The sequence below is a fragment of the Mesoplodon bidens genome (genome assembly GCF_964165515.1).
Source record: "Mesoplodon bidens genome assembly, chromosome: 10".
NCBI lineage: Eukaryota > Metazoa > Chordata > Mammalia > Artiodactyla > Ziphiidae > Mesoplodon > Mesoplodon bidens.
In genome coordinates, this window is record NC_138172.1 from 52135576 (window position 1) to 52149192 (window position 13617).

General features: G+C 45.4%; 2 protein-coding genes across 3 annotated transcripts in view; both read left to right on the forward strand.

Moving 5' to 3' along the window:
- GLB1 (galactosidase beta 1) overlaps positions 1-13617 on the forward strand; it is a 92556-nt gene that overhangs the window by 2288 nt on the left and 76651 nt on the right. The gene's annotated exons all lie outside the window — the stretch shown is intronic.
- TMPPE (transmembrane protein with metallophosphoesterase domain) lies at positions 78-4480 on the forward strand. Its single transcript, XM_081245811.1, has one exon. It carries the CDS (start codon positions 145-147, stop codon positions 1486-1488), a length of 1344 nt encoding a protein of 447 aa, XP_081101937.1. The 5' UTR covers positions 78-144; the 3' UTR covers positions 1489-4480.

Genomic DNA, 13617 nt, shown 5'->3' on the forward strand with positions numbered 1-13617 from the left:
TATCCCACAAAGCTGACGCCGGTTCCTGGTTGCAGGCGGAGCTGACCTGGAAACCTGTCCTTGGCCACTGTCCTATCTAAGGAGCTCACCTTCCAGAGCCCGCCTGCACAGAACTGGCAGGGGACCCTCTTAGGAGCAGAGGTGATGGCGATCTTCAGGCAGCTGTCCCTGGGCGCAAAGGCCGCCCTGGCAGCCGGCACTGTCTTCGTGTCCATGGTCGTCTCCCGCTCCTACCTGGCGGAGAGCCTCGAGCTCAGGGCCTGGCGGTGGCTGTTCCGCCTGCAGCTCGCCCTGTTTGCCAACTCGCTCATGCTCCTCGGTTCCCTCTACATCTGGCGAAGCACCGTCAGCAACCTCAGCCACTCCCCTGCTGCAGAGTCGGCCTGTTTCCAGCTTTGGAAGATGGCCGTTGTGGCCTTCCTGGCCCTGGCCCATTCCAGTTTCTTCACCATGCTCTTTCTAGTGGCCGAGGAGCCCTATCTCTTTTCCCTGACGGCCTACTCCTGCCTCGGGGCATACATCATCATGGTCTGCTTCCTCTGTACCCTCAGTGGCATGGAGCAGGCCTACCAGCTCCTGGCCTTGCGCGCCGGCAGGGTGGTGGGCAGCCTTGACAAGACAAGGAAGCTGGCACTCAGGCCAGCGCTGGCGGTGCTGGTGTCCGCCGTGCTCAGTGTGGTAGGGCTGCTGAACGCTGCCCAGCCCCCGGCTGTGAAAACCGTGGAGGTGCCCATCCACTGGCTGCCCGCCTCCATGGACAACCTCAGGATTGCACTGCTCTCGGACATCCACTTGGGCCCCACGGTGGGCAGGACCAAGATGGAGATGTTCGTGAAGATGGTGAACACGCTGGAACCGGATGTCACAGTGATTGTCGGTGACCTGTGCGATGCCGAAGCCTCTGTCCTCCGGACAGCCGTCGCTCCTCTGGGCCAGCTTCGTTCACGCCTCGGCACCTACTTCGTCACGGGGAATCACGAGTATTACACATCAGATGTCAGCAACTGGTTTGCGCTGCTGGAATCCCTGAATGTCACGCCCCTTCACAATCAGAACGTGAAGATTTCTGCCACCCGGGCCCAGCCTGGCGGGGGTGAGGATGATGACTGGATCTGCTTGGCTGGGGTGGACGACATCGAAGCAGACATCCTGCACTACTCTGGCCACGGCATGGATCTCGAGAAGGCTCTGGGGGGCTGCAGCCCGGACCACACCACCATCTTGCTAGCTCATCAGCCCCTGGCTGCCAAGAGAGCTCTCCAGGCTCGGCCAGATATCAACTTGATCCTTTCTGGGCACACTCACGCTGGGCAGATCTTCCCCTTGAATGTGGCAGCCTATCTCCTGAACCCCTTCTTTGCTGGTCTGTACCAAGTGGCCCAGACTACATTTGTTTATGTGAGCCCAGGCACGGCCTACTATGGGATACCCATGCGACTGGGCAGCAGGGCGGAGATTACAGAGCTCGTCCTGCAGCGGGTTCCCTGAACCCGCCCCTGCCCCATGCACCTCCTCATTGCCCTTGCCCTCTGTCCCCGACCCTCTGAAGACCAGGCTGCCTGCTTTATCCCCTCCAGTCTCTCCTGCCAGCACATGCTTGTCACAAGACTGGCTTGCACCGTGATCAGTGGTGGGGCTGCCTGGCAAGTCCAGGCCAGTTAACTCTGTAGATGGCCATCTGCTTCTTTCTGTGCATTTGTGAGGCCACTAAAGTCACATGTGTAGGAACAGGCATCTATTTTCCAGGTGATGTGGAGTAAGCCCTCCTCCTCTGCAGAACTCATGGGGATGAACTGAATCAGGGGGTTGCTTGAAGGGGATGCCTGTGGAAAGTGGAGTAGGGAGGGGACTCTTGGTATTTTAAAAGCCTCTTTAGGACTTAAGCAATTTTCAAAATCATTGATCCAGAGCTTTCTGGGGAAGGGGCAGTGTGGCTAGGTAATCTGGGAGAACTGGCGAGATGGAGGCCCCCTCTGGCTGCTGGAGAAGAAGGTTTTCTTTTCCCCCTTGGTTCTATCAGAGTCACCTTTACTGAGAGCGTCAGTCAAATCCGCTGGAATATAGGGCTCATCCCGTTCCGGGCCGTGAGTGATGCTGTCTAATTGGCTGTGCTCCTGGGCCTTTGGGGGTGGGTGTGGGGTGGAAGGCTGGGAACACTGGTAGGTGAATGAAGGTCAGATTGCTGCTGCCTAGGAATTCAGAGGGTGTTTGCCAAACTTGGCTCCTTTTATACAACACCTGGATGAGGTGATTAGGGACAGGCGACTTTCCCCAACGGAGAGATGAGGGAACCGAGGCAAAGGGAGTCAGAACACTGGCCGCAGCACAAGGGTTATGGGAGATTCTGGCTGGAAGCCAGGTTTTCTGCCTCCCAAGACCAGTGCTCTTCCCACTGCCTGACGGTAAGTAGCTGTACCCTTACAGGTTCAAACACAAGTAACATTGGAACGAGAACAAGCAAGGGCCTATAACCTGGTGCCCTTTCGAAGTGGTCTGCTTGAGGCTGATTTCAGTTCATGGTAACTGCGTGAGCCGGACCCGGAAGGGGGTCAGCCAGTTTCAGTGTAGGATGGCTGTTACACTGGAGGGACAGTCAGGAAACTGGAGTGCACACCCTCCACCCCAGGTTTGGGTCAGAAACGGAGGTTCGCTCTCTACCGGTAGGGAGGTTGAGGCTTGCATGGGGAGTGTCAGGGCACTGAGCTCCCATGGGCCCCAAGGCCTTCCCTTCGTGGGACCCCTGGCTCTGGGATGCTGGGCTGTCCTTCCTGCTGGTGGCTCACTGCCCCCTTCCCCTCCACCAGCCTGACCCCATCAGAGCTGTCCTAGCGCTCTGGCCACAGAACCAGATGGCCATCCCTAAGCTGGACCCTCAGAAAAAAAGGCAGGGGTTACCGTGTCTGGAGCAGCCCCACCCTCGCTGGCTGGCCTCTGTGCCAGAGATAGGATACCCTTTGACCCTGGGGTAGCAATAAGGCCTGATAGACAAGGCCTCACTGAGAATCTTTCTGCGACAGGGAACTCTGACTGGAGGGGCTTACCCTCCTCTTGTCAGGCAGCATCGGGCAAATGACCTCACTGAGCCTTGGTTTCCCTCACCCTGAAATGGGGATAATTATCGTATCTACCTCAAGATTGTTTTGCAGGGAGGGTATTAAGACATGGCGTAGAAGTTGCTTGTGGCTCAGTCACAAGGAAGCACTTGATGTTGCTAATTTTTAAACATCCCATGGGGCCTGCAAAGGGGCTGTGTTGGTCACAGGTGCACAGAGAATTTATGGAGCAGCCAATCCTGGGGAACAGGAGTGGGTATCATGCCGCCTGCCGCTGGGGCCCAGTGATTTGTCACAGCAGCAACTGCTGGGGTTGCTTTCCTCTGTCTCTTGCCTGTGTTATTGTCTCCCAGTGCACACTCAGCCTGGCCAGGGCGAGTCTCTCCATTTTCCCCCTTGTCCTCTTGGTTAGCGGAACCCTGGGGGCTCCTGGAGACCACCTTTCTTGTTTCCAGGCAACCAGAGTATTGACAGCAGGTCTTCCAGTCAAGTTTAAAATGTATCTTTGAGTTGAGATTTCAGTGGTTTCCTTATTATTTACCCCCTCGTGTTTAATCATCCTTACAGCCAGGAATAAGTTTGGAGAAAAACGTATCCAGAACCAAGGAAAGGACCCTGGAGAGCCTTTCTTTTAACACATTTTGCGGATGGTGGGGTTATAGGAGGGGGAAGTGCTTTGCCAAGGTCAGCGCCCAGCTCAGCTCAAGTTTCCTGACTGCCTTCTCGGTGGCATCACTCAACCTCCCCACCTCAGGAAGGTCACTCTTCCAGACCCTCTCACTTTCTCGTGCCCTGACCCCAGGTGGGATCACCCCCAGTCTACACTAGTTCTGCCATTTGTCTTCCACCTTGTGTGTCTCCTCTATCCAGGTATTATTTCACTGGTTTCTTGATTTGGGATCTTTCTCATCAGTGCCCTGAGCTGGATGGAATTCACTTCCATCCGTCCTGCTTTTCATCTTGCACCTTCTTGTCTCTTCTCTTTCCCTGAGTGCCAGCATTTTTCAGTCTTGAGCACCTGTCATCCCTGCTCTGAAGTCCTTGCTTGACTGATTCCTCTCTTAACAGAAACAAGACACGTCTATCTTCTGTGCCCAAGGAATAGTCAGCAGCACCTTCTCACACTTCGTTTGTATTCCATGACATGGTGGAAGTTTTCCCAGCACAAATTTCTCCAATTGTGTCCAGATATGGTCCTGGTGGGCTGCTCTCCACGGCCCCCTTGGTACCTCTGTTCCCTGTTCTTCACTCATTTACCTTCTTTGATTTGTTTATTTATTGCCGGGGGAGGTGGTGAGAAACATTTACTTGAAGCTTGAAAATGCTTTCAATTGCATTCTAGTTTCTTTTTAAAAATCTGTTAAATGCAAGTTAAAATAAAACATAAAGCTTTCTAAAAATTAACTATAGCCTGTGTACTGGGATGCTATTTTTTTTTTGGCTGTGTTGGGTCTTCGTTTCTGTGCAAGGGCTTTCTCTAGCTGCGGCAAGCGGGGGCCACTCTTCATCGCGGTGCACACGCCTCTCACTATCGCGGCCTCTCTTGTTGCGGAGCACAGGCTCAGTAGTTGTGGCTCACGGGCCTAGTTGCTCCGCGGCACGTGGGATCTTCCCAGACCAGGGCTCGAACTCATGTCCCCTGCATTGGCAGGCAGATTCTCAACCACTGCACCACCAGGGAAGCCCTGGGATACTATTGTTATAAAACCTCAATACATTAATCCTACTGCCATTCATTCGAAACATCCATCCGTCCAACCATCCTTTTTTCCCCCTTGTTTGTTCTTTTTAAAAGCTTTTTATTGTGAAAACTTGGAAGTACTCACAAACTAGGGAGAGCAGCAGCAGAATCCCCATCGCCCAGCTTCAACATTTGTGACTATTCTACTGTTCCTTCTCATCTACCCCCGCCCTTTACTCTTTCTTTTTTGTCAGGAGTATATTAAGGCAAATCTTAGAAAATATAATTTCACCCCCAAATGCTTCAGTATGAATCCTTTTAAAAAAGCATATCCATAATGCTGTTATAGCCGATGAAATTCACAGTAATAATTTAATATCATGTTATACCTAGTTAGGAGACTTGGGGCTAGAAGTTAGGTTTTCTACCTCTTAATAAAAGTATTTTTTCCACTGTCTGAGGATTAGGTGGCTGTATCTATTACAGGTAAGTATAGGATTCAAATGCAGTTAACTGTGTGAAGAGTTAGTTTTCAGTTTTTCCTGATTATCTCAATTGTCTTTTGTGTGTGTGTGATAGAAAAACACATAGCATGGAATTTATCATCTTAGTGATTTTTAAGTGTACAGTTCAATGGCGTTAAGTGTATTCACATTGATGTACAACAGATCTGCAGAGCTTTTTCATCTTGCAAATGTAAAACTCTATACCCATTAAACAACTCCCCTACCCACCCCCAACCCCTGGTAACCACTACTTTACATTCTGTTTCTATGAATCTGACTACTCTGGGTACTTCATGTAAGTGGAATTATATATTATTTGCCTTTTGTGGCTGGATTATTTCACTTAGCATAATGTCCTCAGTGTTCATCCACACTGTAGCATGTGACAAGACTTCCTTTTTTTTTTTTTTTTGCGGTACCTGGGCCTCTCACTGTTGCGGCCTCTCCCGTTGCGGAGCACAGGCTCCGGACGCACAGGCTCAGCGGCCATGGCTCACGGGCCCAGCCGCTTCTCGGCATGTGGGATCTTCCCGGACCGGGGCACGAACCCGCGTCCCCTGCATCAGCAGGCAGACTCTCAACCACTGCGCCACCAGGGAAGCCCAAGACTTCCTTTTTAAGGCTGAATAATATTCCATTGAATGTATATACCACATCTTGTTTATTCATTCGTCCATCAGTGGACACTTGGGTTGCTCTCACCTCCTGCCTGTTGTGAATAGTGCTGCTGTGAACATGGGTGTGCAAATATCTCTGAGACCCTGCTTTCTATTCTTTTGGATATATACCCCGAAGTGGGATTGCTGGATCATATAGTAGTTCTATTTTTCATTTTTTGAGGAAACTCTATACTGTTTTCCATAGCAGTTGGACCACTTTATAATCCCATCAGCAGTACACGAGTGTTCCAGTTTCTCTATATCCTCACCAAATCTTATCTTCCATTTTTTTGTTTGTTTTAATAAATTTATTTATTTATTTATTTATTTATTTATGGCTACACTGGGTCTCTGCTCTGCACGGGCTTTCTCTAGTTGCGGTGAGCGGTGGCTACTCTTCGTTGCGGTGCACGGGCTTCTCACTGCGGTGGCTTCTCTTGTTGCGGAGCATGGGCTCTAGGCGCGCGGCTCAGTAGTTGTGGCTCACGGGCTGTAGAGTACAGGCTCAGTAGTTCTGGTGCACAGGCTTAGTTGCTCCGTGGCATGTGGGATCTTCCTGGACTGGGGGTCGAACCCATGTCCCCTGTATTGACAGGCAGATTCTTTTTTTTTTTTTTTAATTATTTTTGGCTGCATTGGGTCTTTGTTGCTGTGCACGGCCTTTCTCTAGTTGTGGCGAGCAGGGCTTCTCTTGTTGCGGAGCATGGGTTCTAGGCGCTCAGGCTTCAGTAGTTGTGGCACGCAGGCTCAATAGTTGTGGCTCCCAGGCTCTAGAGCACAGGCTCAGTAGTTGTGGTACATGGGCTTAGTTGCTCCGCGGCATGTGGGATCTTCCCGGACCAGGGCTTGAACCCGTGTCCCATGCGTTGGCAGGCAGATTCTTAACCACTGCGCCACCAGAGAAGTCCCTGTTTGTTTGTTTTTGATAGTGGTGTGAGATGATGATAACTTATTATGGTGTTGATTTGCATTTCTCTGATGATTAGTAATGTTGAGCATCTTTTCATATGCTTGTTGGCTATTTGTATACCATTTTTGGAAGAATGTCTATTCAGGTCTTTTGCCCATTTTAAAATCATATTTGATTTTTTTGTTGTTGAGTTGTAGGTCTTTATTATTCTGGATATTAACCGCTTATCAGATATATGATTTGCAATTATTATCTCCCATTCCATAGATTGACTTTTCACTATATTGATTGTATCCCTTGATGTGAAAAAGTTAAGTTTGATGTTCCATTTGTCTATTTTTGCTTTTGTTGCCTGTGCTTTTGGTGTCATATCCAAGCAGTCATTGCCAACCAAGCCCAATATCATAAAGCTTTCCCCCTGTGTTTTCTTCGAGGAGTTTTAAATTTTGGGTTTTATGTTTCAGTCTTTGATCCATTTTGAATTATTTTTGTATATGGTGTAAAGTAAGGATCCAACTTCATTCTTCTGCATGTGGATATCCAGTTTTCCCAACAGTTTTTGTTTAAGAAGACTGTCCTTTCCCCATTGAGTGGCCTTGGCACCCTTACTGATGACCATGTGAACATTTGCGTGACAGTTTATTTTCAGGCCCCTCTATTCTATTCCATTGGTGTATTTGTCTGTCTTTATATCAGTAACTCATTGTTTTTATTACAGTAGTTTTGAAATCAGGAAGCGTGAGTCTCCAAACTTTGTTCTTCTTTTCCAAAATTGTTTTAGCTATTGGGGGTTCCTTGAAATTCTGTATGAATTTTAGGATGAACTTTTCTATTTCTGCAGAGAATGCTGTTGGGTTTTTGATAGAGATTACATTGACTCTGTAGATCACATTGGGTAATATGGACATCTTAACAGTACTAAGTATTTCGATCCATTAACATGGGATGTCTTTCCATTTATTTGTGTCTTTTTAAATCTCAGCAGTGTTTTGTAGTTTTCAGTGTATGAGTCTTTCACCTCCTTGGTTAGGTTTATTCCCAAGTATTTTATTCTTTTTGATGCTATTATAATTGGAATTGCTTAATTCCCTTTTTGGATTGTTCATTGTCAGTGTATAGAAATGCAACTGATTTTTGTATGTTGATTTTGTATCCTGCAACTTTGTTGAATTCATTTATTCTAACAATTTTGCGTGCGTGCGTGTGTGTGTGTGTGTGTGTGTGTGAAATCTTTAGGGTGTTCTACATATAAGATCATGTCATCTGTGAATAGAGATAATTTTACTTCTTCCTTTCAAATTGAATGTCTTTTGTTTCTTTTTCTTGCTTGTTGCTCTGGCTAGGACTTCCAACAGTATGTTGAATAGAAGTGGTGAGAGTGAGCACCCCTGCCTTGTTCCTGATCACGGAAGAAAAGCTTGCAATCTTTCACATTGAGTATGATGTTAACTATTGGTTTTCATATATGGCCTTCACTGTGTTGAGGTAATTTTCTCCTATTCATAGTTTGTTAAGTGTCTTATCATAAAAAGTTGTGGAATCTTACCAAATAAATCTCTGCCTCAATTGAAATGATCATGTTTTTGTCCTTCATTCTGTTAATGTGCGTTCCATTGATTGATTTTCATATGTTGAATCATTCTTGCATTCCGAATCTCACTTGGTCATGATGTATAATCCTCCTAAAGAGTTGTTGAGGGAATTCCCTGGTGGTCTAGTGGTAAGGATTCAGCGCTTTTACTGGCAAGGGTGCGGGTTCCATCCCTTGTCAGGGAACTAAGATCCCACAAGCCATGCAGCGTGACCAAAAAAAAAAAAAGTTGTTGAATTTAGTTTGCTGATATTTGTTGAGGATTTCTGCATCAATATTAATCAGGAATATTGATATTGGCTTGCAGTTTTCTTTTTTTGATATGTCCTGTCTGGCGTTGGTGTTAAGGATATGTTGTTCTCATAGGATGAGCTTAGACGTGTTCCCTCCTCTTTAATTTTTTGGAAGAGTTTCAGGAGGATTGGTGTTAATTCTTCTTTAAATGTTTGGTAGAATTCTCTAGCTAAAGCCATCTGATCCTTTGTTTTTCTTTGAGATTTTCAATTACTGATTCTATCTTCTTACTAGTTATTGGTCTGTTCAAATTTTCTATTTCTTCATGATTCAGTCTTGGTAGGTTGTATGTTTCTGGACGTTTATCTGTTTCTTTAGGTTTTGCAATTTATAGGTATACAATTGTTCATAATAGTCTCATAATCCTTTTTTTGTGTGTGTGTGCCATCAGTTGTAATATCTTCTCTTTCATTTCTGATTTTGAGTCTTCTCTCTTTTTTTCTTAGTTAATCTAGCTAAAGATTTATCAGTTTTGTTGATCTTTTCAAAAAATGGACTCTTACTTTCATTGATCTTTTTTCTATTCTCTATTTCACTTAATCCCTGCTCTAATTTTCATTATTTCCTCCCTTCTGCTAGCTTTAGGTTTAGTTTTTTTCTTTGATTTCTTGAGGAATTGTGTCACTTTACAGTTCTTTTGTTTGAATCAGGATCTAAAAACAAGATCCATATATTGTATGTGATATATTTCTTAAGTCTCTCTAAGTCTATAAGATACCCTCTCTTCTTATTTTGTGCCATTTATTCAAGTTATCTGGATATTATATCTTCATGTTTCCTACATTTTGGATTTGTGGTGGTGTTTGACATGTACTATCCTTCATATTTTCTGTAAACTGGTAGAGGTGGACATCTATTAAAGTTAGAGCTAGAAGCTAGACAGATTCATGTTCAACTTTTCTCCTTTTTTGGTAGGAAGACTTCATTGCTTTCAGTGATGCTGAGATTGACCAGGTGTTGTCAGCTTGGCTCCTCCACTAGAAAGTTCCACATCATCTTTTCATCTAATGTTTCAGCAGTCATTGGTGATTGTTGCCTAAAGTCATTAGTCCAGCAGGGATTGTAAAATGGTGATTTTTTTTTAAGTTTGATACATTTAATACAGAATTTAGTAGGCCAGAGTACTAAATAGACTTTCTGGGAGTATTTAGTTGGCTTTTATCTATTCAAGAGACAATGGAAACTTCTTTTACCTCAGTTCTGAATTTTGAAGGAGTTTTTGTGGAGCTTAGAAGTATAATCCTGGGAATTCACCGGTGGTCTAGTGGTTAAGACTCTGCACTCTTGCTGCTGAGGGCCTGGGTTCAGTCCCTGGTTGGGGAGCTAAGATCCCACAAGCCGCACGGTGCGGCCAAAAGAAAAGAAAAAGAAGTGTAATTCTGCCTTCAGCCCCAAAAACGATGATTTTTAATCTCATTTCTTCTGCATTTACTAGCTGTGGTTCTTCTACAAAGAATTCTCTTCATCAATTGTTTGGTTATTCTGAAAAAGTCTGTAGCAAAGACAAGACGGATGCTGTATTCTTCCTCTTTATTCATCAGTTTTCAGAATAATGAGTTGATACCCCAGCAGACTTCAGGGATGCCCAATAAGCTTTTCTTTTAGGTGGGAAGGAGTATTATGAATTTGGCTATTTTTGCATATCTGATGTGTTTCAATCTAACGAAATGATAAATCTTTTAATGCTCAAAATATCCCATTTTCAGCCAGTTGGAGCTCCTTCAAATTGGCTTCTGTGTCATTTTGTGTGGCCCTAATAGTTGTTGATTGTTTTAGGCTTATTTTGTATATATTCTGCCCCAGACTTGGATTAAGTAATTTCTTAAGGAGCCCTGGTTCCTTTTTGTGGGAAATATTTAGAGACCATAATTTAAGTGCTAGAGGAGCTAAGTGCTCCTGGCTAGTGTCATTTCTTAGCTGTTTTTGTGGCTATTGCTGGGAAATAAATATTTTTTTAGAAAGAGAAAAAATTTTAAGTTACATTGTTTTTTAGAGTAGTTTTAGGTTCATAGCAAAATTGAGTGGATGGTACAGAGATTTTGCAGGGCTTTTACTTAACTTTCTTTGATTTTATGTTTGTTTCTATTTTATACTGAAATGTTTGGTTCCTAAAAACCCGATGTAATTACTTATTTATCCTATTATGTATTTTATAGATTCAGAATAGTAATGAAATATTATTAATAGGATGAAATCTACCAGATGCAGGTTTATTTGTTTTAATGCAGTTCAAGATGTATTTTTATCCTTAGTCTAAATATAGTCAAAATACTATTTCAAATTCACTTGAAATGATTACTTCCTCTGTGGACAGTTAGGTCTGTTTTTCACTTTTAAGAATTATTTTATATTTTTAAATTTATTTTTTTTTAAACTGTGTACTTACCTTTTCTCCGTGATGAGGGAGCAGAATTAAATCTGTAAATGTCTGTGAGTCCTGGAGGATAGGGATCTGATCCCCAACTGTGCCCATTTCTCCTCCGTTCTGCCATTTCCCCTTCCTCTTCCATTAACATTTGCACTCTTTATCCACAGTCTTTTGGAATGCTGAACAAATATCTTCTTGGAACAAGACAAGAATAAATAAATAAAATTAATAAATCTATAAGCCATAGCAGATCATTCACAAATTCCTCCAGATCCATATTGATTATCACCATTCATTCCGTGTGGTGGTTTTTCTTCTACAGCCTGTCTGATGTAATGGTGCTTCCATGACATTTGATGTTTGAAAGGCTCTAGCTCTGGCATTATCAATGTATGTTTTATAGTCGTCTGCAATATTCCTTCTCTTTCTCTTTGTTCTGTGAACTGAGGGATCTGGGAAGCCCATGTGTGTAAACACCCCTCCACCCCTGTCTTCTCCCCTTCTCTTAATCCCTTTTCCCTCAACACTAGGGTGCTAGCAGCCTGGGATGGTTGGGTCTCTGTCACCCTGGAGCTGAGCAGCTCATGTCAGGAATTCTCCAGGCTCTTGGGCCTCTGGGGTGAGTTGAGAAGGTATGTAGGGTGCTGGGGATGGAGATCCATGGAATAGGTGCTTACCTGAGTTATTATGAGAGACTTGAAGACGTTAGCATCTTCACGTAATCGGCATGACACATAACCTGTGATGGCACTGAGCTCCTTTTATTTCTTTATTCAGGTTGAGGAATGTGCACAAATAATGCAAATATAATTATTTTTAGTCCTGAGGATTAGGCAACTTGAGGCATGTTCACATTACCTGGTGATGTAAATACCAATGTTACGTTGAATTTTTTTTAAAGAAAGGCTTATTCACCACTGAAATAATCTCAACAGTATCATTAACTTTAAAAATGTTGTATTGGACAGTATTAGTTACCTGATACGTATTTGGTCTGGGGTTATTTCATTTGTACTGTGGTCTTTTTTCTCCAGTGTTACATGCATTATGCATAATACATTGGTTGGGGGTGGGGGCACGGCTTGGAAAGGTGTGGGCTTTGACTTGCTTGGAATTGCGTTTTATTCTGTAAGTTCTGTGACCTCATGCACTGTAAATATTGATGCTACCACACCCGAGCACATGTGAAATAAAACTGTGGCTCTTCAGTATTTGGTTCCAATGCGAATTAATTAAAAAGGGGTTGGGGAAGTAGGTGTCCAGTAGTTAAGAATCCGCCTGCCAATGCAGAGGACACGGGTTCCATCCCTGGTTGGGGAAGATCCCTCATGCCATGGAGCAACTAAGCCCGCGAGCCACAACTGCTGAGCCTGCGAGCCACAGTTACTGAGCCCGTGTGCCTAGAGCCGGCACGCTGCAATGAAGAGTAGCCCCCACTCGCCGCAACTGGAGAAAGCCCGCGTGCAGCAGCGAAGACCCAGCGCAGCCAAAAAAGGGGGGTGGAATTTGCACACAGGGCAAATTTTCCATTATATGTATTTGGGGGGAATAAACTCTGAAGGCAGCTTTCCCTCTTTTCTCCTCCCCCCACATTTCTCGATGGCCCTACTTCCATCAGTGGTGCCACAGCTCAGAGATTAAGGAAGCTGGCTCTTTTAGGCTGGGTCCTCTCAGGTCCTTCAACATTGAAAGGGGTCACGTTGGAGCCATGAAGTGGATTTTCCCTGTTTACCTCGGCCCTGACAGTCACCAGTTAGAGGCTGTCTCTTAGGTGATGCTGCTTCTGCATCTGTCTGTATCATCCCCTCTGCTGCTTTTCTAAGCTTCCGTTTCAGAGACTTGTCACCGCTCCCCAGGTCCAAATAATATGCTGTTGTTTGTATATCAGACCAGTGTGACAGCTCAGGCAGTGTCCTGACAGTCGAGGTGTCTCATGGGAGAGAGCGGGGCAGTTACCAGGTCCCTGGAGCAAGACCAAGAATGTGTCCTGGTGTCCTGCCCACTTACAGAGCAACTGCTTTTGACCCTTTTTATTGATAGTTTTGAAAAGATTAGCCACAGACCAAATGCCAGAGGCTGTGTTGACTGTCCCACAGCTGCCACTGGGGCTACCACTTGGTTAAACAAGTGGTCCACCACCATCCAGCACGATCTGTTTTTGGCAGGGGCTCCCTGGTTATCTGAATGGGGATGTGATGAGGATGTCCACTGAGTCTTTGTGGTAGAGGCACCAGTGTCTGCAATTCCAGGAGGAACTGTGGGCTTGTTTAGATTTATCTTGGGTGGAGGTGGGCAGTGGGCAGCTCCAGGACATCTGTTTGGCCCTTCCCTCCACAGTGGCTGTTACTCATGGGGAGGCTCCTGGGGGCTGTTAAATAAAACCACCCCAGTTTGCACTCAGAACCAGGGACATCGCCATAGGGTAGGTCCTCTGACTAGTGAGAAGGACGTGGGCCCTTTCCCGTGGCAACAAGGTGAGGGTGGTGGCATTCAGGAGCCCTGGTATATACATACCAGCCCAGACTTCATCCAACAGTCCTCACGAGGTTTGGGGG